The following is a 25,558-nucleotide window of genomic DNA, read 5'->3' as shown; positions in this document are numbered from 1 at the left end:
TGGAAATTTTTATCATTTGATCACATTCATTCAGCCTCTCTTTTCTATTGGCAAAGTAATTATATATTTACAAAAAGAAGACTTGTGTGTTCACACAGGACAGCAACAGGCTGGAGTTGTTGCCCAACCTCCTGCAGTGCCTCCAAGACCACAGCCCTCACAGGTAATTCTCCGAGATGTTCATTACTAAACATCAGTTATTATAGTCCCTTGGGTCAATTTGTCTGTTAGGTCTTTGATTCTATTCTAGGATTATTTTGAAGATGAGGAATTACATAATTGTCATTCTTAATGTACATTTAATTCAGGGAAGCTAGGTCTTCTTTTAGAAGATAAGAATTCCAATAATGATTTACTTTTTGAAAGAAGCTTAGAAGTGAACCAAATGATAATGTCTTGACAAAGAAGGGTTTAGATGAAAGAACAATGGATTGGGAGTTAATAGGTGTCCATCTATGTCCTGGCTCTGGCAGTGACTCAGAGTAACCTCCCTGCATCTCCCTGGATGTGTTACTGCGTCAGTGAAGGAACTGTTAGATGACTTCTGCACCCCTGCCAGGTCAAGGTTGTTTGCATCTGCATAAAACTATTATGTTCCAAGTTAGATTCTGGATTATAGCTAGTTTTATGTGACTGACTGACTGGCTACCTTTTACATGAATGAGTTTCGTTGATTTTTCTGAGTTAGATTCTTATAATGAAGTTGGTTATTTTCAGTTAAAAAGATGGTTTCCTAATCATCGAAGATACTGAAATTTGAATATTCCAGTATTCATTTTATTTAAAGTGCCAACAAAAATACTTTTACTGGATTAAGCTGTGAAACCCAGTGAGTTGATCTCTGGACTCAAGAACCAGTCTAGTGGGAAAGACACCTGTAAACAACAATTATAATAGAAGTGCTGCAGTAGACATATTTATAAAATGCTTTGGCACAGCTTTTGTAGCTAGTAAAGTCAGGGATGGCATTGAAAAGGTCTAAGTAAAATGAAGGAAGTTAGACTTAAGCAGAGACTTGAAAGATAGCATGGTATTTCTTGGGGAGAGGGCATTACAACCAGAAGGAATGGCATAGTGGTGTAAGGTAAGCCTGGCATATTTTTCAAGGAAAAACTGTTGAGTTCCATGAGTGATGGGAAAGGAAATTAAAGAGGTGGGGAAGGGGTGGAGCTTCTTCTATATCATACTAAGAAGATGAAATTTTTCTTTTAGGACAGAGAGAATTTTAAAGGGTACGCAGGGAAGAGACTTCATATGTATTCTTATAGCATCCTGTACTTCCTTTGTCATAAAACTCCTCACACAGTTGTTATAGATATAGATATATTTATTTTATTTTATTTTATTTTATTTTTGGCTGCATTGGGTCTTCCAAGCAGTGTGCAGGCTTCTCTAGTTGCAGACAGCAGAGGCTACTCTTCATTGTGGTGCTTCTCGTTACAGAGCACAGGCTCTAGGCTTATGGGTTCAGTAGTTGTGGCTCAAGGGCTCTAGAGTGCAGTCTCAATAGTTGTGGCACTCGGGCTTAGTTGCTCCACGGCATGTGGAATCTTCCTGGACCAGGGATCGAACCCACATACCCTGCATTGGCAGGCAGATTCTTAGCCACTGCGCCACCTGGGAAGTCCCTCACACAATATTTTAATCCCTTGTTTACTTATCTCTTATCCTGCACTAGACTGTCAGCTTTATTAGAGGATGGACCTAATTTGTTTGTTCACTGTTATATCCATAGTGCTTGGCCAAAAGTAGTTACTCAATAAATTTATTTTTTGATTGTAGAAGAACTGATCTGGCAAAGGCATGGAGAACAAATTGAAGGAAGGTGCACTGGAGTGTCGGAGAATAGAGCACTGGTTTTCACACTTCAAAAATAACACTCTTTTTAGAAACATAAGGAGACATTTTTAAAAATAGCTTATTTAAAGAATGAACAATTATGCAGTAGTCCAATTAAGAAAAAAATAGATGCCAAGGGAGAATCAGAGATTAGGGCCAGAACTTCCCCTCTCCTTTGATGCACTTTCTTTGCAATAAGAATTTTGTAAAAGTATCTTTTTAATTGGAGGTTTGTCATCTTAATTTTTTTTAGTCTTTTTAGCCTTTCACTTAAAGTTTTTTAGGGCTAAATGCTGTTGTAGCTCACCTCCCTGAATGTTCAGATAATAAAACAGAGCATCCTTATAATAAATTTTCAAAGAAAAAGCAGGTACTCTGTGACACTGGTTACACCAATGCAATCTTTGTTTCTCTCTCCTAAACCCTCACATAGGCTCCTGGTCCCGTTGTGCATCGCCCAGTGGATGCCGATGGCCTAGTAACTCACACTAGTACCTCACCTCAGCAGATACCAGAACAACCAAATTTCGCAGATTTCAGCCAATTTGAAGTGTTTGCTGCATCAAATGTTAGTGAAGAACAAGATGATGAAGCCGAGAAACATCCAGAGGTCTTGCCGGTCAGTTTTCAAGGGTCTGTCTGATTTTCTGCTGGGAATGTTCCCATGTCATGCTCATAAGCCAGTCTTTAAACAGAGGCTCTCCTAAAAGAGCAGGTAATAGAAGGGATATCAGTGAGTAAAATATCTGCTACTGTTTCTTACAGAGGATTTATATTCCCTAGGTCAGTGCTTCTCAATTTCTTATTGGTCTCAGATACCTGCTGGTAGCATAAAATGCTTAATAAGAATCAAAATCTAGGTGAGGGGTAGCTCTCACATGAAAAGACACAAGCACAACCATCTGATCTTGGCTAAAACAGTGTTCTGGGAGTTACATCTTTATGCTAAGCATCTGATTGTGTGATGTAGTGAAGATTTCTGTATAGTAAGAGTCTGTGGTTACCATAGCTACACTCAGTTTATATGAGAATAAGTCAGTTTATGGGGGTTGCATCTTAATACTAAGCATTTGATTGTGTAATTTGATGAAGATTGTATGAGAGTAAGTCACGTTAGTTAGACAGATTTATAGACTACAGCGTGCTAAAATTTAATCTTTGCAGACAGTGTTCCAGGAGACTGTTTAGGTCTAGCAGCAAGACCTTCTAGGGGGATATCTGTCCTCACTAGTTGTGAATGTGGAGTTGTAGGAAACAGGGGAATTCTGAAGTCTGATTGTTTCAGTTTATACTGATCTTCTCTAACAGATCCAAAGACCTGCTTATTTGACTGGCATAATTTAGACAAAGGTTCTTATAGATCTGATCCATGGGAAATTTTTTACTAGCCACTTCTTCAAACCTGTTACTTTCTGCCTGGCCTGGACCTACTAGGGAAATGGGCTGTACCACCAGGAAGGCAGGGTGGGCCTGAGGGGGAATACAGGTGTGCACAGGGTACTGGTACTTCCTCCCATGGAATGGATGCTTCCCGTCTCACAGCCAAAGAACTTCCCAGACAATGCTGCATCCTCAGTTGTCCCCACCCCCACCCCCTCAAAGACTTACTACCTTCCCTCTCTGCCCTTTAGTAGTAGAGAATGATACAGGGTATTCTCAAATTCCCTCTCATCTTCATCTCAGCTTTCTTATTGTTGGAATGAATATTTTCTAAACATTTTACTCTCTGATTTATTACATATGTATTTATTCATGTATTACTTATATATAATTTGTAATAATAATATACTCATCTCTAGGTTGAAAAAGCTTCTGATCCTGCAAATTCTCTTCGAGTTGCCAAAACAGATAGTAAAATTGAAGAAAAGACAGCTGCTAGTGCTCCCGCCAATGTGGTATACAAAAGTCTTTTATAATATTGATCATCTTATAGATATAAAAAATTATATAACTTGCAAATCTTAGAAATAAAGTTACAGATCATCTAACCTGTTCCACCACCTTTAACTGTAATGTATTTAGTCCATCTCAGAACACAGTCTACCTAGAGATAGAGATGATAGTCTATCATTTGTATTAATGCATGCCACAGGTTCTCACATTTTATGTGGTATTACATTCTTTCAGATACATAAAGTAGAACTTCCTTATTTGTCATATGCAGTTTCTTTTATTGCAGTTCGAAGTATAATAGGGAAAAATTGTCAGCCCTCTAAGGTTAGTATTATACTCTGTGCTCTTTCTTTAACTACCTTAGGAATCATTTTTTTCCCAAAATTTATTACGAAAAATTTTAAACATGCGGAAAAGTGGAAAGAATTTTACATTGTACATCAATAAACCCACACCTTGATCATACCATTAATATTTACTATACTTTGTTTTTCTTCCAGTTTTATTGAGATGTAACTGACGCACACACTCACACACGGTATAAGTTTAAGGTGTACAGCATAATGATTTGACTTCCATACATCATGAAATGACTATCACAGTATGTTTAGTGAATGTTCTTCATTTCATATAAATTCAGAATTAAAGAAATAGAAAAATATATATGTTTTTCCTTGTGTTAATATACTTGCTTTATATCTCCATCCTAACTGAATGTTCAAGAAATGCTCATTATGAATGGAATTCTTGTCTCCTAGAGCAAAGGCACAACACCTCTTGCTCCACCACCTAAACCTGTTCGAAGGAGATTAAAATCCGAAGATGAATTAAGGCCAGAAGTTGATGAACATACACAAAAGACAGGTGTCCTAGCTGCTGTTCTTGCATCACAACCTTCTATTCCTAGGTAATAAAAGCCGATCCTATAACACGTGAAATTATAGGAAACCAAAAGCACCGCAATTAAAAATATCAAACTAAACGGAATTTTGGTCAGACCAGTCCTGTAGTTGAGCCTGGGTTCTTCACTGTTCCTCTTTGAGAGATTTCTCATTTATGAATAGGTAGAATATTCTTCCCACTTTTTTCCCTTGTATTATTAAGTTCAATTCCATTTTTACTCTGTTGCAAATCCTGGAGCAGATGCTAAAAATTATAGTGCACAATAACACTGATGGTTTAACAACGGTTGTTTTAGACCAGGAATTGGCAGACTAGGGCTCATGGGCCAAAGACAGCCCATGGCCTGTTTTTGTAAGGCCCAAGAACTAAGAATGGGCTTTTATATTTTTGTATAAAAGAGAAGAGAAAAAGACAAAAAAGATATAAAAAAAAGAATATTCAGCAGAAATGGAATGTCCTGCAAAGCTGTAAATATTTACTCTCTGACCATTTGCAGAAAAAGTTCGCTGATGCCTGCTGTAGACTGACTAAAATTCAGGTGATTCTGCAGAATAATCATTAAAACAATAACTACAATAATTAAGCCTCTGAAGCTTGGATTCTTTTGATTGAGCATTAAAACTGAGCAAGTCAGGTTGAGCTGTGCTAACAAGGCAAAGATGCTCCCTCTGCGTTACAGGTTTAGCAATAGATCTGGGAAGAATGGAGAGAATTTAAAGGTAAGAAATGAAGGTAATTTTTTTTTGCTCTCTTTTATCTTCTCAGGTCTGTTGGGAAGGATAAGAAAGCCGTTCAGGCATCCATTAGACGCAATAAGGAAACCAACACAGTTTTGGCCAGATTGAATAGTGAATTGCAGCAACAATTAAAGGTAATGTAGTTTCTGAATCTTTATTAGGGAAGTTCCATGGACTCAGAGTGTCTTAGTCTTAGTTGGAGGTGATCTAACAATTCTTATGCTAGTATGGAACTTCCCATGTAGCAACAATAGTGTGGATCTAAAGCGTTTTATATTCCTTTTGAGTCTTAATATTGAAAAGAATTTCCTATACTGAATTCTGGTATGATTGCCTTGTCCTACATGTATATAAGGCATTGTATTCCTAAAATGTTCCTTAACTTTCGTAATGAAACCCAAGAGTAGAAAAGTTGTGACCTCAGGTACCTCCAGTATCACATATGTGGCTCTCTACACTCAATTAATTCTTAAATGATTCCAGTATTGTTAATTTATCCTTTTATCAGAGACAACTCAGATTCTATTAAAATGACTTAAATAGGTCTAAAGAAGAAGGATGGAGGCAATTTAGATCATCTCTAAAATAGAAAAGACAAGCCTTAAATAGAAGTGGTACTAAGGGTGTGTGTACTCCTGTCATCTCTCCTTGAGAGGAATGAGTTTGTTTTTCTTACTACTAACCACGATTTCTTTGAATCCCTACAAATAAAAACTAATAGCCAAAATCATTTATGACTCATTAACATTATTTTTTTTTAGTATTTATTAAATATTTATTTGGTTGTGCTGGATCTTAGTTGTGACTTTCGGGCTCCTTAGTTGTGGCTCACCAGCTCCTTAGTTGTAGCATATGGACTTCTTAGTTGTGGCAGGCAGCCTCCTTAGTTGTGGCACTTGGGCTCCCCAGTTGTGGCATGCAGACTCTTAGTTGCGGCATGCCTGTGGGATCTAGTTCTCTGACCAGGGATCAAAATTGGGCCCCCTGCATTGGGAGCATGGAGTCTTAATCAGTGCGTCACCAGGGAAGTCCCTCATCAACATTATTAAGCATTCATGTCTTATAAACCAGTGGTTCTCAAACCTTAAATGTATATACACTTAATTAGATGCCATGTCAAAATGAGAATTCTGATTCAAGTCAGGTATAGAGTGGGACCTGAGAATTCTGCAATTTCTAATAAGCTTCCAGGCGATGAAGATGCTGCTGGACTGTTGGCTCCACTTTGAGTAGCAAGGTCGTAAACCACAAAGATGAGGAAAGAGTCCATGGAAATGTAAAATGAATACAGAGTTAGTTGAGTCCCATAACATTCTGTTCATATTCCTTATCTAGCATTTATCACATTGTCCCTATCTGTGGCACATTTATCTCTCTGTCCTACTAAACTGAACTCATTGAGGGTAAATCATAATCATTTCTGTTTAGGGTGACCATATAATATATTGTTCAAACCAAGGTACTTTTGAGAAAAAAGGGAGAGGGGATGTGTTAATATTTAGGCCAGGACATCAGAGATAAACTGAGACTGTCTTAGATAGATTTGTAACCATGTTGTCTCTGTCCTCAAAACTTCACACAGGTTAGGCATTTGATAAATGTATGTTAAAGGAATAATATTCTTGTATAACTCTTTGATCAAAGAAGATAGTTGTAGCTGTTCTATGATTATGAATTTGGTCCACTGTAAAGGAAGAATGTAAAACTAATGACAAGCTTGCTAGTACCATAACTTGAAGATGAAAGTTTTGTTAATGCATGTTTTTCTGAAGAACTAAGGAAAACCATAGAAACATGTATATAGGAGCTATTTTAAAAATGACTTTTCTCATTATCTCTGAGAACAGAAAATAAGAAGTGTGGTACCAAATAGGAAGAGGTCATTCTGGTTAAAACACAATACTATCAGTGATAGAGAAAAAGAAAAAAGGAAAATGGATGAATTAGAAATTGCTGGCTATCTGAAAAAACTGCTCAAAATCAACAGTGATTAGAAATTCTGATTACAAAATACAGTTATTCATTGTGAAACTGAAACTCAAAATGAGGTTCAGTTGTTATGACCAGATGTAATCACCAGGAGAAAGAATCTGTGTTAACTGATTTATCTACAGTTACTGCAGGGGGTAGACTTTATGCAAAAATTCATGCATTAATAGCCATCATTTGCAGATATTGGCTTTTCTAATAATGAAGCAAAAAGCATTTTATTACTCTGATTTAAGTAATAAGAAAAAAGATTTTAAGATCATGTTTTAACATTACATACACATAAAGAAATTACATTTCTAAAGTGAAGTATCCTTTTAAAATAGCAACAGCTCTCCCTTCCTCTTCTTAACAAACTTAAATTTTTTTCTTGATGCAGAGCTGTTGTTAGACATGCCTTCATTTTTATATATGTTGAAACATAACTTGGCTTTGCATCTTTTTCAGGATGTTCTTGAGGAGAGAATTTCCCTGGAAGTTCAACTGGAACAACTTCGACCATTCTCTCACCTCTAAGCCAATTGCCGTTAACTGTGAACATACCCATTTTTAAGCGGTTTCAGGTGCAAAGCCAATTTGGAGACTCAAAAATTCAGCTTACTGCTTCATTCAACATTAAATTTTATGATTCTGTTTTGCCCTATATGTTCACCATTGTATTTAAGTATCTTTTATTTTTTAATTTCAACAATAAAAGGGTCAGGATGACTTCTTCTGGAGGGTGTATTGTGTTTGTTGGCACAGCCCACCCTTGTTATCCCGTAGCATCAGGAATACATCCCTAACATGGGTCCATTATACTTAGGTGGCCAAAACCTCACACGGCTTGGATTTACAGAATGGGCTTCTCATTACACCTCGAGTGCGGACTCAGAAATATTTGCAAAAGGAGACAGAATGAAATAAACTGTCAGTTTGTCTTTTAGGTTTAATACTTAACATAAAGAATCCAAAAATCTTTAAAATCAGTTTCCTATTTAATTTTTGATCTGAAAGAACTATATTGGATAAGGCATTCTTTAACCATAATCAATATTCTTCAAGAGAAACATGGTACATTCAGACTTTTCCACGTCAACTTGGGTGGCCAGATTTTACGTTTTCCTTGTGAAAATTTGATCGGTTTCGCCCTTGACTTAAACTTTTGTGTGTGTGAGATTTTAATTCTGCAGCAGTCATGTAAACTTATGAAATAACTGTGAAGATAGGCCTTTTTTAATTGTCCCCTAGAAACAAAGGGGAAGTGTTGATTCCATGAACAACATAAGTACTGCCCACTTGCAGACATCACTTTTTGCATGATTTATGCACTTAACTCTCAATTAGAAGCTTATGCTCATTGGTCTCTACAGGTTTTTTCAAGTAATACGTTTTAAAACTTCTGAAGACCTTAATTATTCACAGGATAAATGGAAATTAAGATTTCTAGTTTATCTTTAGCTATCTTGTTATTCATTCTTTTGCCACAGAGAGAGGTTTTTCCTGTTAACAGAGGGTTTCTGAAGTTTGTCCTGTTCAGGATAATGTAGTGTCTCAGGATTTGTTTTGTATTATATGATATTTACATTTTGATCACATTTGTAAATTTGCATTTATTGCTGACAGCAGATAGTCCTTTAATGTTTTATTCTGTCTATGGCATCATAGATGTTAAGCTGCATGGATATATCACAAAAGAATCAAAAGTGTGATTTTACACTAATAAAAACGATATTTTAACTTTTGTACATTTTTTAACAAGAATTTAAATTTTTAAGAATTAGAAGGAATTCGTATTTTTGTTGTTGAAAGAAGAAAATGTTTAAAATAGCCTTGTTCACAATCCTAGACTGTAGTAGTAGATTTCATTTCCTTAAAGGAGAATTTGAAGTAAAAAGGGAAACTGACAACCAAAAGCTTCCAAAGTTAATACAACTTTACCATTAACTAAGTAAAACTATTATTACTACTGCATATATCAGCTAAATTCAAAGTGCCTAACAGGTTATAGCTTCAGTTTATTAAATGATTAAATGAAGGCTTTAAGGGCCCAGAAAACTGACTACTCAATACTTTTTATTTTTCTCTGTTTTAAAACAGAATTGTTTTAATTTCATTTTTTTTTTTTTACTTAGCTAAATTCCATTATAGGCAAGTTTTGTTTTAATTTTTATTTTTGTTTTTTAAAAAGTACCCCCATCCCCTGCCAAACAGCCTTCTAATTTAACAGTGTAACAAAGTTTTTAATCTTTTCATTTGGAAGGTCTAAGAATTTAATTTTGCAACAAAAGAACACTTAAAAATTCTAGATAACTTATTTTTTTAATATTTATTTACGTATGTATTTATGTATGTATTTATTTATTTAGGCTGCACCAGGTCTTAGTTGCGTCATGAAGGATCTTTTTTTTTTCACCCCCAGCACATGGACTTCTTAGTTGTGGCTTGCCTGTGGGATCTAGTTTCCTGACCAGGGATCAAACCCGGGCCCCCTGCATGGGGAGCACAGAGTCTTACCCACTGGACCACCAGGGAGGTCCCAAAAATTACAGAAAACTTTTTAGGATTTTATAGTGGTATGTTTTTAATGTTCTCTGGAGGAGTACATTCATATTAAGGATATATGTGACAAGATTTTTAGTGAAGTACCATTTATATTTCTTATACACATTTTTTAAATCCATAACTATTTCATGAAAATGTTAAAGATGACTGGTAAATCACCAACAGATTAAGACATTTCCCTAAACTGATCATTTAAGAAACACTTTTCATTATGGCTTTATTTTTCATTAAATCAGAAAACAAATACCCAATATCCTTATTTAGTCTTAGGTTTTGTCAGTCAGATTACTCTTAAGTAATCCTGTCCATGAAAAATAACTACCAAAAGAAGTGGTTCAAAATTTTGTACTCAAAGGTTCCTTATTGTCTGTTTCACTTAATTGAGCATGGATGATAAAGTTTAAAAGTTAGAAGGAACTTTATGGGTCATCCTAGGTTATCCTCCCATCATTCGTGACAGATAATCATTCTGCTTTTTACTGGAGCTTCTGGAACAGAAAATAACATGCTGTCTGTCTTTGCCAGGGCAGATTGGCACCCCTGGGGTTTTAAGTCCAGGCTCACTTTGCAATACTACTTTCTATGGCATTTTGCAGTACCATCAACCATAGGAATTTATCATCCTCAGCTTCTGTAGCACAAATCCATTCGTGTTTTGGACCTCGAAGAATAAATGCATTCTTGATATCTGTAAAAAATATGAGATACACTAATTAATCTTTGCAGGTAACAGTCACAAGGAGAAAATGTTTTAAAATTCAAGAATTGATTGTCACCTTGAAGAACTTTTTGAAAATTAATGAGATTTAAGCAAATACAAATCCAGTTTTGAAACTAACTTCCTAAATTACTGGTGTTCAATATAGTCTAAAAATGTCTTTATAATTGGTTATCTATAATTAGCAATTATTTTTAAAGACTGATAGATGATGTAATGTTCTTTAATTCCAGAAGGAACTGGAACCAGTAAAGGTCTTTACTAAGAGTTATTGTAGGTAAGAGATGCTGAGAGCTAGACACTAGACCACTTTGGTATGAGGCCAGAACAGAATTAAGCCAATGACTTAGCCGAATGCCCACTTTTAGCTTATATTATGATGTTCTGACATAGAGCATAGCTGATTAAGGGGAAATGAAAGGGGACATGTCATACATGTTATGGGTAACTAACCCTTACTGAGTTTGTCTTCTAGGTGAAAATATTTATTCCCACATTTAGTATTCATTTTTTTTTTTTTGTGCTCAGGTTTTAAATGGGGCTGAAGCTAATGGGAAGCAGCCCTTTTTAGATTAGTTCCTTCTCTGAGATCTTGGTTCTGACTTTAACCTTAAGTCCTACCTTCCCATGTGGTGAAAAATATGGGAGTGAGGGGTGTTACATTCAGATTCCCTGGCCTAACAGAAATATAGAAGAGAGATACGGATCCTTTTAAGATTAGGAAGTAGAGTGTAAGATAACTGAAAGTAGGTACAGTAGGTTTAAGTAGGATTTCTTTTTGTAACGTGATATTTCTATTTAGATTATTATAAGTGAAATGTTTGTTATTAAACATCTTTTGCAAATTGATCCTTTGTAGAACTCTTAAATATGAACTTACAGAAGAAAAGGTACAGTCAAATCTGCAAAAATCACTTAGTCCTAGTAGAATGGGAAAGTAATAGATAAAAACCTAAAGTTGTAACATCTACAAGCAAAATAGAGTAATGATTAAGGACTCCAGCTCTCCTGTCAGACTGCTTCAAAGAATCCTTCACAGTGATGTAGGGTTATGTCTGCCTTTGTGATTTTTGAAAGCTTTTTTCTTAATGTCTATAGTGTATGTCTGACAATGCCAGCATTCCTTTCTTTTGCTGTTTGGAAAGTTTACATTAATGAGATCCTAAAAATATTGGGGAAATTATTTGCAAACTGGCAAATTCCAGTTCTTGTCTTACTTTTCTCTTTTAATAGTTTTATATATAATATAGCTTTCTAAAGGCATTTAACTCTTAGGAGGAAAAGAATACATACATTTGGAATCTGGAATATCTTCTATGAATAACCTTTGAAGGGCCACCGATGTAATGAACTGGTAGGTTGATTTTGAAGTCCTTTCAAATGGAATATGAGACGTCCCCCGACTAGAAACAAGCAGTGCATCATTGAAGAGGAAAAGACTGAGATCATGGGTATGTTCATAGAGCCTGGGTTATAAAGGAGAAGGAGCAGCTTTAGAAGTTTTACATTTGCATACATATGTGCTTTGTCACAGAGTTCACCATCTTTATGTTGATAAGCTGATAGTCAAGGTTTTTCCCTACCTCAGACCTTTTGAATGGCTTATTGAAGTTCTCTGTGTATTTTTTCTCCTGGTGTGAATAGTCCCTCTATTTCTCAGACCAGTCGTGGGTGGACCTCAAGGTTCCTGGTGGAATGATTTGAGCTTATGCATTGGACAGGTATCCAACTGATGCAGGAAAAATGAACACTGCACTTTCCCAACTTTGTGACGTGAAGCAGGTTAAAGCTGTTTTTAAACTTTTGTCAAAAGGTTGGTATTTTGTGTTTGATGTATTTAGGCAATCAGGAAAATAACGTTTTCATTTGATTTGGTTTCATCTTTAAGAGTAACAGGTTGGGTTAGAGAAAAGCACAAGAATCCGTAAGTTGCAAGGTGTCTTAAGTAGAAAGCAGGGGAAAGAAAAGCATTTACTAAGTAGGAAATAGAGATTTTTCTAATTTTGATTGGAGGCAAATTGATACGTATGAAAAGCTGGAATTAAGTAGCTCTGCATTTTCACAGGGGTTGCTACCGTGGTCAACGGCAGGCATGTTTATCAGCAGGCAAAATGTGTCCCCAGCCTCCATCTAGTATCTTCTGTGGGTGGAGCCAGGTCACAGTGTGTAGTAGGTTTCACTGTACTCTGGTATGGATTATCTCATGTCAGTACTCAACAGAGCATCAAGTGATATGCTAGGGAGGAGCTTGGAGGAGCCCCAAGCCGGCCCCCCTTTTCGCCCCCCACCAGGAGTGGCCAAGTGCAGCAAGCTTATTATTTTGATGGAGGATAACTTAAAAAAAAAAGTTTTTTTCTAAGAAGCATCAAGCAACCCTCAGGAAGTTAACAAAGTGAGTCAATTTACTGGCTTATTCAGAGGACTTCTCTTATTTTTTATCTCCATCATCGTTTAATTTTTAAATTGTTGATTTAGATCCACATAAGGTTTTATAGAAATGCTGAAGTTACATCAGTACATACCTACAACTTTTTTAGGGTACTGTTCTTTTGTTTCCCTTTTTCTTTTTGCTTGGCTCACTCCTCCCTCCACTCAGGTCACCCGAGTTACCAAACTAGTACATATCTTTCCACTTTTTTTTTTAACCTGCTCAGGTAGCCACTCATATATGTACCTATATACACATCTATTTACAGGCAGGTTGCCATTGTTTCAAGTATTATTCCAGATTTTTTTCTTGATTTTCTCAGAATGGAAATCACTTCAAGTTCTTTTTAATGACTAAATAATACTTTATAGCGTGGATGGACTATCATTTATCCAGTTCATCCCCATTTGATGGGCGTTTGCTTTGTTTACAGGTTCAGGTCTCTTTCTTCCTTCCTTCCCTCCCTCTCTCCCTTCCTCCTTTCATTTGTTCTTTCTTTATTGCCACTGTGAGCGATGTTGGGATAATTTGATCCCTACATATAAACAGATTCCTTACATGTGCTGTTATTTCTATCAGGTAGGATGGATTGGCCAAATGACATATATATTTTTATCAAAGACTTCCAGGTTGTTCTCCATAAAATCTGCTATAATTCATATTTAGAATCCACTTTATATTATAATAGTTCTGACTTACACATAGTACAGACTTTAATGTGCATCTGAATTATCCAGAGATTTTATTAAAATGCAAATTCTGATTCAATAGAGCTAGACTAGCCTGAGGTTCTTTGTTTCTGACACCTCCTTGTGATTCTGATAGGCCGACCACACTCTGAACGGTGAGGCACTTAAGCTGTTAGTTAATTACAGTCACGCCTGTTAGATAGGCAAAGGACTAGATGGAGAGTTAGACATTTTTAAGGAGTGCCATACTTCAGGTTCAGCTCTTCTGAGAGTGTTAGGAAATACAGGTCATGTCAGGTGTGTGGATAGATAGAAATGCAGTGATCATCCAACCACGGGAGCCAACTTCCTTTTTCAGATATTTCCTTCCCATCTCTGTGGTTATGATTTAAGCTGGAAGGACTGGGATGCTTCATATTTACTCATAGTTTACAAGAAATAATGTCCTACATCAAGTTGATATGCTATTCTGAGAATGGGGCACATGGCACTAGGGATGAGGGAGAGGGGAAGCACGAAAGATGGGTGCGTTTCAATTGGCGTAGATGGTGAATGGCCACTCTGCATAGGCACTAGAGCTCCACCCATGTTCGTGACCCTTTTTTGGCAATATTTTTACTCTATTACTAATAAGAATCATCATACCATTTTAGAAAAATGTTTAAAGCGGTAATAAAACTTCGCTGTTCTGTCTGAATGACCAGAGAATGTGCCCACAAGGGTGCTTTGAAGAAGTAGCTTTGAAAGGGCTGTTTGGTAAACAGATGTTTAGTCTTTTTCCTTTGGAAGGGACAGCATTGAAAGTAGAGGTAAATGAAGGAGAATTCTAGTTTCGTGACCCACTTGGACTGGGTGGGTGAATGGCCCAGAGAAGGGAAGGAGCAGGCACATTAATTTGAGCTTGGAGTTGAGGCCACTTGTAATCTGAGGACGTGAGCAGGGAAAGATAAACACACAAAGAGGTTTTTTATTATTTTAATCTGATTAGGAAAGTGCTTTTTAAAAAATATATATATGAGAGTTTTACTTAGAATAAAGCGTTCCAAGAGCCATTGTGACACACCCAAGATCTCCAATAATTTTCATCCAAAGACAAAAAAAACACCGGAATCTTTTAAAATTATTCTGTGTATGTAAAAACAATTTTGCCTTTCATATTGACATAATGGAGCAACTGAAATGGAAACTCTAGATTCTACTAGGGTTTCAGAAAGCTGCTTCTGCTCGCATTCAAAAGAACCAACTCCAAGGTTAAAAGTTTTTTCCTTGAATCTGAGTAGCATTTCTTTGCTTATTCACAAATAGTCCCAATGACTTAGCCAACCATAGTTTAAATTCTTAACACCATTCTAGTAGTGTTCTGTCGTTTAATGACTACATTAGCCAGACCAAGAGACAGAGTGCCCAACTTCCATAAACACATAAAATTTGATTTTCAGAGCACAACCTTTGGCATAAACAGACAACAGTAGGTCACTGGGTCTGTGAGCTGACCTGAGCCGAAACTCATCACCTTGTCCCCATCATCCACATTCTGACTGGTGGATCATAGTGGCTTTTTGGGTTGCCAGGATAAAAGTCAGTTCAGAGCCAGAGTGCAGTATCCCTGAGATATCTGGGTATTTCTCTTTCCCCAGTGCCTAGTTGCCCTGGTAAATGACTGTAGGTTTCTTTGGGTAAGATAAAAGAAAGTTAACAGTATGCATACTCAGCAGCATAGTAGTGTTTTTCTTCAAGAGGACTCGGGGTCTGAGAAGTGGATGGCCCTATTTGGTGATTTAATGCCGTGCCTCTATTCACCATCTTAGGGGGCTCCACTTTGGGAACACCCATTAGAAGAAGAACAAAAATTAACAAAAATGCTAAAAATCAGCAAGCTTAAAGTCACATAGATGAAAATTGGTGTTTCTGAAAAAACAATAATATAAAAATTCCATGGTACATAATGTATTATGAAAGCTTAACAAACCCAGAACAGTAGGGCTATATTCACAGAAGAACAAATGCCTCCAGATTTCCTAGCTCTAAAATGACTGTGACTGCATCCCTACCCCGGAGCAAATTTTTTCATTTATAGTACAAATATTTACTTGTTCTTTCTGTGTCACCACTCTTGTTTATTATTAATTTGTTTAGTACTTGCTGCTATGTTGATGAATTTATTATGAGGAAGGCTCAGTTCATCTTTCCAACCTGCTGGTCTAATCAGCGGATTGAACGCTGAGACCTGGTTTTGAATTCTAAATCAGCACTTACTAGTAATGTGATCTCCGTCAACTTAACTCAAGTCCAGATTCCCAACCCATAACATGGTTCCATTCCTACCTTCCTCACCAAGTGATTGTAAAGATTATATCAAATGAGAGAGGTTAAAATATGTGGTAAAGCATAAAGCCTTAGATTCATGTGAGTTGGCTCTGTATGCAGACTTTCCTCTAAGTAGGAATCCCTGATGGGAATGGTGGGAATGTTATTTCCTGGGTTTCATATAACTTCCTAAAATGACAGAAAACAAGGTTGCAGGCTAAACGTTCTGTGATAACTTTTGGGATAAGAAACTTTTTGCATTTACTTAATTTCAAATATTAATGTAAAATTACACTTGTATTTATTGCTTGGCAAATCACTACTTAAATATAAATGTAGAGTGTGTAAATATAAATTTAGAGAGTAAAATAATTCAGTATTCCCCCATTTTCCTGAAACTCTCAAATGTACTCTTGTCCAAATATTAAAGCAGAAGTCTAAATTCTAGTATTTGAGACTTCTGGTTTCTGCTTGGACGTGTAAAGAGCTTCAAAGTCATCACTTCCATCCTCACAATAAAAAGAAAGCTGAAAACTCAGAATCAACAACTCTTCTTAGATCCATCAGAGAAGTGAGGTTACAAGGTAAATGGCTACCCAAAAGCTGGAGAGACAAGCTGACACACAGGATCACAGCTTACTGGAAGCAGAAACTGCCTGCTGGAGCCAGCATCAGGTAAGAATATTTAAAGGGTAATTGACTAATTGCTGGAGCCCGAGTGTGAACTAGTTCAAGAGATTACACATTCCTGGAGGCCTAGCCTTCGCTCATGCGGCACCCCTTGCATGAGTTTAAAACTTGCATGAGTTTCACCTCCAGGAGCCTCACCAGGTTCTCACTGTGAAGCTCTAAGAAAAATCCCCTCATTCTTCCCATGGGGAGGGAGAAAGTAACCATTTGAAAGATGCCCAGAGAGTTCTATTCTACTTAACAAAGGCCTGCCCTCATGGGAAACAATTTTACCAGAACCTAACCTACATGAGGAAAGGGAAATACCCAACTCTGGATCCCTCTAATCTTCCTGTCTCATCTTAGAAGTGACCAAAAAAAAAAAAAAAAAAAAAAAACTGATAGACACTTGTAAAGGTCATAGGCCAGAAGTGCAGTCTCACTAAAAAACTGAGACCTAGTGATACGACATACAGCTCTTCCCTTCACATCTTACCGCCACACCGATAGGACTCCTTGTAATAAAGTATTACAGCTGAAAAGGACTACAAGATTCAAGTCCTATTCAAGGAATCTCCAGGGAAACCCAATGACAACAGGGTAGACAAAAATGAATATTTCAGCCTCTGAAACCACAGCTACAACAAACAGGCAAATATTTAGTCAGATAAATGTAAAACCTCGCACTAAAGACCTATTGACTTCAGTTCCTTTTATCCAATACATCATGTCTAGCTTTCAACAAAAAATTATAAGGCATGCTAAGAGGCAGGAAAACGCAGTCTGATAAGACAGGGCAAGCATCAGAACCAGACTCAGATATGGCAGAAATGTTGTTGGAATTATTGGACCAGGGAGTTTAAAATAACTATGATAAGTTAAGCATTCTAATGGAAAACGTGGACAACATGCAGGTACAGGTGGGTAATATAAACAGAGAGATGTAAATTCCAAGAAAGAATTAAAAGGAAATTCTAGAAATCAAAAGCACCATAATAGGACTTCCCTGGTGGTCCAGTGGTTAAGACTCTGCTTCCAATGCAGGGGGGCATGTGTTCAATCCCTGGTTGGGGAAGTTCTGCATGCCGTGTGGTGCGGCCAAACAAAACAAAACAAAAAACAAAAAAACACCATAATAGGAATGAATAATGCCTTTGATGGGCTCATCAGCAGACTGGACATAGCCAAGGATAGAATCAGTTAGCCTGAAGATACATCAATAGAGAGAAGACGAAAGAGTGAAAAAGAAAGGAACAGAATATCCAAAAAATGTGGGACAATTACAAAAGGTGTATATATGTCTAATGGGAACATCAGATGGAGAAGAAAGAATGAAACAGAAGAAATATTTGAAATAATATGGCTGAGAATTTCCCCAAATTATTGTCAAACACTAAACCACAGGTTCAGGAAGCTTAGAGAATACCAAGAAGGAAAAATCCCCTCCAAATCTACACATATTAAAATTAAAATTCCATAAAATCAAAGACAAAGATAAAATCCTGAAAGAACCCAGAGAACAACAAAAAAAACAAAACAGAATGAAACATCTTTCTTAGAGGAACAAAGATAAGAATTACATTGGACATCACTTTAAAACCATGCAAGCAAGAAGAGAGTGGAGTGAAATGTGTTGAAAGAAAAAAACCCACCAACACAGAATTCTATAGCCAGAAAAATTATCGTTCAACAGTGAAAGACATTCTCAGACAAATAAAAAATTGAGGGAATTCATCGCCAATAGACCTACCTAGCAAGAAATGTTAAAAGAAGTTATTCAGAGAGTAACTTCAGAATTCCTATTTCAGTGGAGTTCATGGTCCTGGCAATGACAATTTAGTCTCTTCCATTCTACCCAATACCTGCCTAGTATCCGAGCAAGGTGATAAAACACCTTACATCGTCTCAGAGAGGGGTACGTTTGTAACTTTTCAGTTCAACACAAAGATTTACCGTAAATTTACAATATGACAGATATTGTACTAGATTCTGAGTACAAGATAAGTAAGACACAGTCACAGCCGTAGGATAGTTAAATATTTACCTTAAAGATAAACTTATTTCCTCATTGCAGCAGTGAAGTTGGGCTACATCTTGGACCCTAATCAGATATCTGTTTACTTCTGACAGAGACTATAAAATAAAATTTAATAATTAGAAATATAAATTTTTAGAAAATAAGTTCCACTACTTAAGAACCATTTTCTATCCCAGAAGATGTAAGTGTTGAGTAGAACTCAGTTCAATTATGAAAAAGCATAGTTTGTAAGACAATGAGAACTATATTTGAGGGTGTTGTCTAATTTTTAAAACTATTGAAAACATTATTTTATCATAAATTCTTTCCTAGTATCAAAATTAAAGTGGGGGTGGGGGTGAGTCAGAAGGGATCTATTGAGAAAAAGAAGTGAACGAAATGTTACAAAATAAGAAGTCAGGCCCTTTTACTGATCTAGCCATGGAGTTGATCACTTGATGTGTATAGTGATCCAGAGGTATAGTTCTGTGGGCTGAGTTCCAAGATTTTAGATTTTCTGTAATCCAGTCAACTCCACCTCTTTCCCTATCAAAATGTGCAGATTAGGCCAAAACAACTCCATCTTGCTTCCCCAATTTGAGCAAATAAAAATGACACTTCTAATCAATTCAATATAATTTACTTTTAATTCAATATAATTCATGTACTGAACACTAGAAGACAAGTAAATCATAGTTCATATCCGATGAGGCTCCTCATCTTGTGAATAAAGGACTATAAGAAAATGTGGCAGGAATGTTCAGGGTGCTGCAGAATACCTACGAAGGGGCAACTCACACCTGGAGTTGTCGGGGGAAATTTTACAAGGCAGATGATTGCTTGAACTGGATTTTTAAAGGATGAATAGGAGTTTATCCAGTGGAGTAGAAAAAGAAGGCAATTTCTGAGAAGGAAGAGCACGGGCAACGCACAAATGTGTGAGGAGAGGCTCACATTATTGGGGAAGTGTGAGTAGATCTATGTGGTTTGATCATAAGGCAGTGAGAAGGAAGGTAGAATGGAACCAGACGATATACCATAGGTACAGATAGCCAACAGAGGACTTCTAAGATTTCTGCAGATGTCCTCAGTGGGCAGAATCCTGCACCAGATACTATGTGCAGGGAGAGATAAAACAATGAGGACACGGCCCCACTCCTCAAATGGGGTCATGATCACAGTAGTACCAAGAAAGGTGCTAAGACTGCAGAGAAGTTATGGGATGGGGTCAAGCCCACTTGTGCCTCTTCTAATCTAGCAGATAACAAAATGTGGAATATAAGAGCTTGGCAGCCCCTGGCACACAGCAGGCACTCAACAGATGCTAGCTGAATCGAGATCTTTATGCCTCCTTTTTGCCAATGACTTGAGTCTATAATTCATGAGCGTGAGATGTAGCAAGTGCATCAGAATACGTACAGGGCACCCCCAAATGATTCTCTGTATGTCTGACAGCTGATCTTTCATATTGATGTTCTGCTTCATCTAGAAAACAAAGTGATTTTAGGCAAACAGAAATTGTGATATTTTTATACATAAAAATAGATTAAAATATTTTATGGCACTTGATAAGGGTGCAGTATTTTCATAAACTATCATCAGAATCTCAATTTCCTATACATAATATGTTTTAAAACAATGAGGTACGTGACAAGATTGTATTCAAAAACTTTCTTCTGGTCATAACGTGTTATTTAACATTCAGCCCAGACTCCCATGCAGTGTGTGCATCACGGTGATATTTTCAGAATGATAGTACTGTACTCCAAGATGCTGAGTTCCCACAGAAAATAATTGTGATTGCTGGACTTACTTAGGCAGGAAAATTAATTAATACATTGCGAAGTACTTTCAGAAACAAAGGGTCTTTTTTTTTCTTTTAGTTATCTAGAAAAATCACCCAAATACTCCATTCTTTAAACTTTTATATTAATACAGGTTTTATTGTACTTCTACAGGTATCTGAAAACACTGTCTCATGTTATTTGGTTTAGAATAGATGCCCTCAGTGCTCAAAACCACTGAATACACCGATTTCTCATTAAAAGGATGAAAGACGTTGAAGTAAAGAATAGTCCAGGAGGATAAGTATTTCACGATCTTTGAGTTAGAGTACCACAAAAGCACTGTAACATTTTTAAAGGACATAGACTCTTATCAGCAACCAACCTGATCTATGTAACCTTTGTATTTTTTGATTTGGTCAACGGCAGTGGTCAAGTCCCCACGGTCAGCATGTTCTGCAGGAGTGTGAAGTCTCAGAGCGTAGAGAAGATGCACATATTCTTCAAACCTCCGGGATGGGTACAACAGCAGCTCCGGAAGGCTGTATGAAGCACAGAGAAGGGAGCCCTACTCTCTTTCTGACGACCAGAGAACACCCGTCCTCGGGGTACCCTGGCCGTGCTCTCCCTCAGAACTTACCTCAGCATCTTGGTAACAATGGTCTTATCATGCCTCTTCAGAAAAGCTCGGAATGCTGGTATCATTTCTCTGCACTAAAGGTGAGCATTATATTGTCAACACTCTATAAGGCAGTTGTAAAGTATTCTATTCCACCAGGCAAGCATGATCTGTGAAGCACTCAGAGCAAAAGGGCAACATCTACATCTAATCACACTATTATTAATACTATAGTTGCTTACTGATATCCTAAGTATAGTATTAATTATACCATGAACCTAACCCTATTCGTTGAACTTAATCAGTATAGAAAAATGAAAATGGGATTGCATGCAGGTAAGCCAGGATTAGAATTAGAATTCTAATTTAATTCTATCTAATTCTATGTGACTTTGTCAAGTCACTTAACTTCTCTGAGCCTCAGTTTTCTTGTGGATATCACACCTAATTCTTACAGCGGCGGGGGGATGGGGGGGAGGACATCCTATCCATAAAGTGACTGTCACACAGTCAGTGTTACTTCCTTACAGTAAGAGGCTATTAATAGGTTCGTCTGCAATTCTTCTGTTAAGCGTGGTTTCCACTGTACTTAATACCTGTTTTAAAATGTATTACTCATCACCATTACAGCCCCTAGGAAGTCGCCTCATTTTTCTCGGATGCCGGTAATGCTAATTTCTAGACATCAAATGGTCACTGATTTCAATAATATTAATAGCTAACATTTACTGAGTACTTACTTCTATGTTCCCCCATGCTAGTGAAATAGATACATTATTATCCACAACTATAAAAATGTTAGCACCAATTTGCCTATGATAATATGTGATGCTTTGTTCCAATTCTTGTCCTAAAAGTCAGCTCTATGAAATTGCTTTATTCATGCAATATTCACATCATCGAGCTGTCCTGCAGTGTTTAAACTCCCCGGGTGGGGCAGGAAGAGAACAGCAAAGGGCCATGTCCGAGGTCAGGAATCGTCCACAGGCCTCCCAGCCCCAGGCTTTCCCTTGAGGGCCTCAGTGCAGACAGGTGGACATGGCCACAGTGGACAGGTGGACACCAGCAGAGTGCACCACCATGTCACAAGGTGCCTCTCCTGCTACCATTTTGATGTAAACTGAGGAGGAAGAGAGCTATCCTATTGCCATCAGAGGAGATCCCAACAAGAGCAGCAAGGGACGCAGACAGGAGCTGTGTATTCCTGCTCAGACTACCTATGGCAGGAGTCACAACAAGGACAACTGTTTATAACGCACTCACTCGGGAATGTAAGACAACGGAATTCCTTATTTCACGGTGAGATCTCACACACTGAGTGTCTTTATTCCGACATATGGATTCCTTTTCCCCCTGAGAAAGCTAGACTCGCCAAGGCTGCACAGGGCTGTAGTGGCAGCCTGGAATCAGGGTTCACAGCCTCGTTTCTGCCGAATTGTGAACCACTGTCCTGTAACTACGCTCCAGGGGAACTCGGGCAGGTGGGAGTCTGGCAGTTTGCATGAGGATTCGCTCAGAGCCAGTTCCTCTCTGCTGCTGGGTCAAGCACTGGGCCAGCCCTTAGTGATACAAAATTAGGTGAGTCAGGGCCCCCATCCTCAAGGGGCTCACAGTGAGCCAGAGAAGAAGATCTGGAAGCCAGGGGTAGAGAAGAAGTCATTCCTAGTAATTCTAGTCCCTTGGATTACACACGAAACTTCTCTCAAGCTCAGAAGGTCTAATAAATGTCTCAATGGTCACTCCATCTGTTACCTTCTCAATAGTTTTCAGAACAACAGAATAATTGTTGAAGAAGTTGGTGTATGTGTTCAGCTGGCTTCCAAACTTTATGAATATTTCTCCCACGCAGTGAGCGGGCCCCCATTCCTGTAGTCTGGCTCTCAGGTCATCCAGAAACTGCCTGCAATATGAGGAAAGCGTGGCCATGAGATATCGGCCAGTGACAACCTATAAACTGAAAACATAAATTTGCAGTCAGTTGGTTAGGGCCAGGCTTTTGTTACATCCTTTTGCCTTGACACAGAGCAGTTCAGATTTGACGGGAAAGGAGGAGCTGGGCAGGAGGAAGTAGGTGGACGCGGGTGGAAGAGTCAGGACCCCAGGTTGGCCTCCAGAGGCTGCCCCTGACTGTCCCCTCCCCCTTCGCGCGGGACAGGTTTGCACAGCGCTCAGAGGAGAGTGCTCAACTCACGGCAGCGGCTGGGTGCTCACCCTCACTCAGCCCCTTTCCCGTGGGTCGAAGGTCATCCCTCATTCAGCCGTCATAGGCCTTGAAAACTGGAAGAGGCCTAGTTCCCTTTATAGAATCTGGGGCCCCCTGAGCTAAGGAACTTGTTCTAAGTTACCTAGAGAGTTGCTGGCAGAGAAGCATAAGCTGAGTGTGTCTTACTTTATCACCAGTGCAAATGATCATGTTTCTCTCTCAGCTGCTGCACCCTCAAAGCACATGCTGTTGTTACACTAACCCCCAGCCTCGCGTTCTCTAAGCAAAGTATCCTGTGACTTAGTCCCATGGTAGCCTCCTGTTCCTTTCCCATTGCTCAGCCAAACACTGCTGACTGTCAATGGCTCCATGTGGCTCCCCTTCCCATTGTCTTTTGCACGAACAACGTATTGAATATAGAATCCCCGGGCACTGAACTCCACTCCTCGTACCGTGGCTTTGAGTCCAAGCAGGGATACGCCCCTGAGAATCATCACTACTGGCCGCAGCCCAGTGTCAAGATCCTCTCTCTTTGTGAGACGATCAGGCAGGGTCTCCAAGAAGGGCAGAGAATGGCTGAGCCTCTGTCTAGCTTTTTGGAACAATTAAGTGTGGGTTCCATCTGCCGCACAATGGATATTTAAATATATACCTATTCAGGGTTTACCTATTAAGACAGAGAATTCGCAGAATATCAGAAAAAATGATCTGGATATTTGCAGCACTCAGAATTGCTCTGTTTGATGACAGTGCTGCTCTCAGTGGCCTTTCGTAAACATCTCTCACAATTTCCAGCACCTGCACATATTTCCTCTCGCTCTGTAAGAGCTCCCTGACGACTCTGGTTCGCATCTCGGCCGAGTCCACCTGCAGCTTTCTCTCCTGTAGAAAAGCATTAAGAACTCAGAGGGAAAGCATAATGACTCTTTCCAGGTTTACAGCCTCAAAAAGCCTGATCATCAAAGGAGACAGAAATGAAAGTACTGAGCAGTCCGGCAGCCACTCTGAGAGTGCCCCTTTCTGGTCTGTGATACGCAGGGTTGAAGGGAACCTCAACAGGGGACCCTGGAGGACCCTGCTGACCATTGCTTTTCCCCATCGTCACCAAATAGCCCCTCACATTGGCCAGCCTAATGGCGTAGTAGAGATGGGGCTGTGACTCTTGGATCTTGAGGAGGACAGATTGAGACCTTACTTTTATCCATCTACCCATCCGAATAGGTATTCTGTGTCATGTATTAGCTGTTGGCTCTACGATGATGAGAAGACAGCGTTCTGCCTTACAGAGGTGATGGTGAGAAAGCCTTTGGGTTGCCCACTCTGTTTTCCTATTTCTTTTTCCCTGTAGCTTTTTACTGATTATCCTAGAGACAGAAGAACTGAAATGAGCTAGGCCTCGCATCATCACCTGATTCAGTAGTTACTTGACTTCTCACTGAGTATTGTGAAATACTGAAACTCATGCTCTTCCTTCCGTGTTTAGGGGAAAATGCCTGTGAACCTGCTCTCCTGGGTAGTTAGGTTGCCAGATGGTCTGTGTTTTCTATATATCAAAGTCCTGTTTTACTTTTTAATGCAGAGGGAAAAGCCATGCACTGGTATAAAGAAATCCCGCGCCCTGGTATTAAGAGGGCTATGTTTATGTATGGAGAAATTAATTTTCCTTACTGGGACTAGGGAATTCTTTTCCTTATATTTGTACTTCTGAAAAGTTGTAAAATTAGTACCTTTACAATAGAAAACAATAATATTTAATTTTTTAAAATATATTGACCTTGTATTTGACCCTAGAACGATTACAACTCTTAGAACACAATTTCCTCTTTCCCCTCCACCCCCGGGGGCTGCCCCACACTGCCCCAAATAAAATATGACAATACTAACATGTAATGCCATCTGATCCTCACCTGAAATAAGTCAACCATAACCTCACGAGCTAAAATTAAAATGTAAAAGTAATTTCAGAGAAAAATCAGAAAACTCATTCTGCTTGAAATACTATAAACACACACACTGTTCTTCAAGTTTAATCTTTCAAACACACGCCCATATATAATGCCTATGTAGACATACCTAATGAGTTAAAAAATATATGCGTTTGTATCCCACTTGTCTGTTGCTTATAGTCCGTGTTATATTTTGTGTGTATTTACATATTTTTAAAATACTGGAGTTAGCTAATGTTTATAACCATTTTGACTCAAGGTTTCAGTTGTCAA

General features: G+C 38.2%; 2 protein-coding genes across 13 annotated transcripts in view; one reads left to right on the top strand and one right to left on the bottom strand.

Moving 5' to 3' along the window:
• REPS1 (RALBP1 associated Eps domain containing 1) overlaps nucleotides 1-8,069 on the top strand; it is a 78,195-nt gene extending 70,126 nt beyond the window's left edge. For 6 of the 12 annotated variants that reach the window (XM_057739802.1, XM_057739801.1, XM_057739799.1 and 3 more), the window contains 6 exons: nucleotides 99-163; nucleotides 2,273-2,458; nucleotides 3,639-3,734; nucleotides 4,491-4,639; nucleotides 5,401-5,506; nucleotides 7,809-8,069. In XM_057739802.1, the coding sequence (XP_057595785.1) occupies nucleotides 99-163; nucleotides 2,273-2,458; nucleotides 3,639-3,734; nucleotides 4,491-4,639; nucleotides 5,401-5,506; nucleotides 7,809-7,877 (671 nt within the window). In that variant the 3' untranslated portion in view covers nucleotides 7,878-8,069. Of the gene's footprint in view, nucleotides 1-80; nucleotides 164-2,272; nucleotides 2,459-3,638; nucleotides 3,735-4,490; nucleotides 4,640-5,400; nucleotides 5,507-7,808 lie in introns of all 12 variants that reach the window. The other 6 variants (XM_057739800.1, XM_057739797.1, XM_057739795.1 and 3 more) reach the window with 1 other exon arrangement.
• Nucleotides 8,070-10,412: 2,343 nt separating this feature from the next.
• Nucleotides 10,413-25,558, bottom strand: part of ECT2L (epithelial cell transforming 2 like) — a 60,019-nt gene continuing 44,873 nt past the window's right edge. Inside the window, exons 14-21 of the mRNA XM_057739805.1 lie at nucleotides 24,007-24,221; nucleotides 22,889-23,036; nucleotides 21,158-21,231; nucleotides 20,903-21,059; nucleotides 20,153-20,218; nucleotides 18,761-18,849; nucleotides 11,917-12,089; nucleotides 10,413-10,593 (exon numbers count right to left, since the gene is read on the bottom strand). Of these exons, the coding sequence (XP_057595788.1) occupies nucleotides 10,466-10,593; nucleotides 11,917-12,089; nucleotides 18,761-18,849; nucleotides 20,153-20,218; nucleotides 20,903-21,059; nucleotides 21,158-21,231; nucleotides 22,889-23,036; nucleotides 24,007-24,221 (1,050 nt within the window). The 3' untranslated portion in view covers nucleotides 10,413-10,465. The remainder of the gene's footprint in view (nucleotides 10,594-11,916; nucleotides 12,090-18,760; nucleotides 18,850-20,152; nucleotides 20,219-20,902; nucleotides 21,060-21,157; nucleotides 21,232-22,888; nucleotides 23,037-24,006; nucleotides 24,222-25,558) is intronic.

Source organism: Hippopotamus amphibius, chromosome 6 (genome assembly GCF_030028045.1).
Source record: "Hippopotamus amphibius kiboko isolate mHipAmp2 chromosome 6, mHipAmp2.hap2, whole genome shotgun sequence".
Taxonomy (NCBI): Eukaryota; Metazoa; Chordata; class Mammalia; order Artiodactyla; family Hippopotamidae; genus Hippopotamus; species Hippopotamus amphibius.
This window is presented reverse-complemented; position numbering and strand designations above follow the sequence as displayed.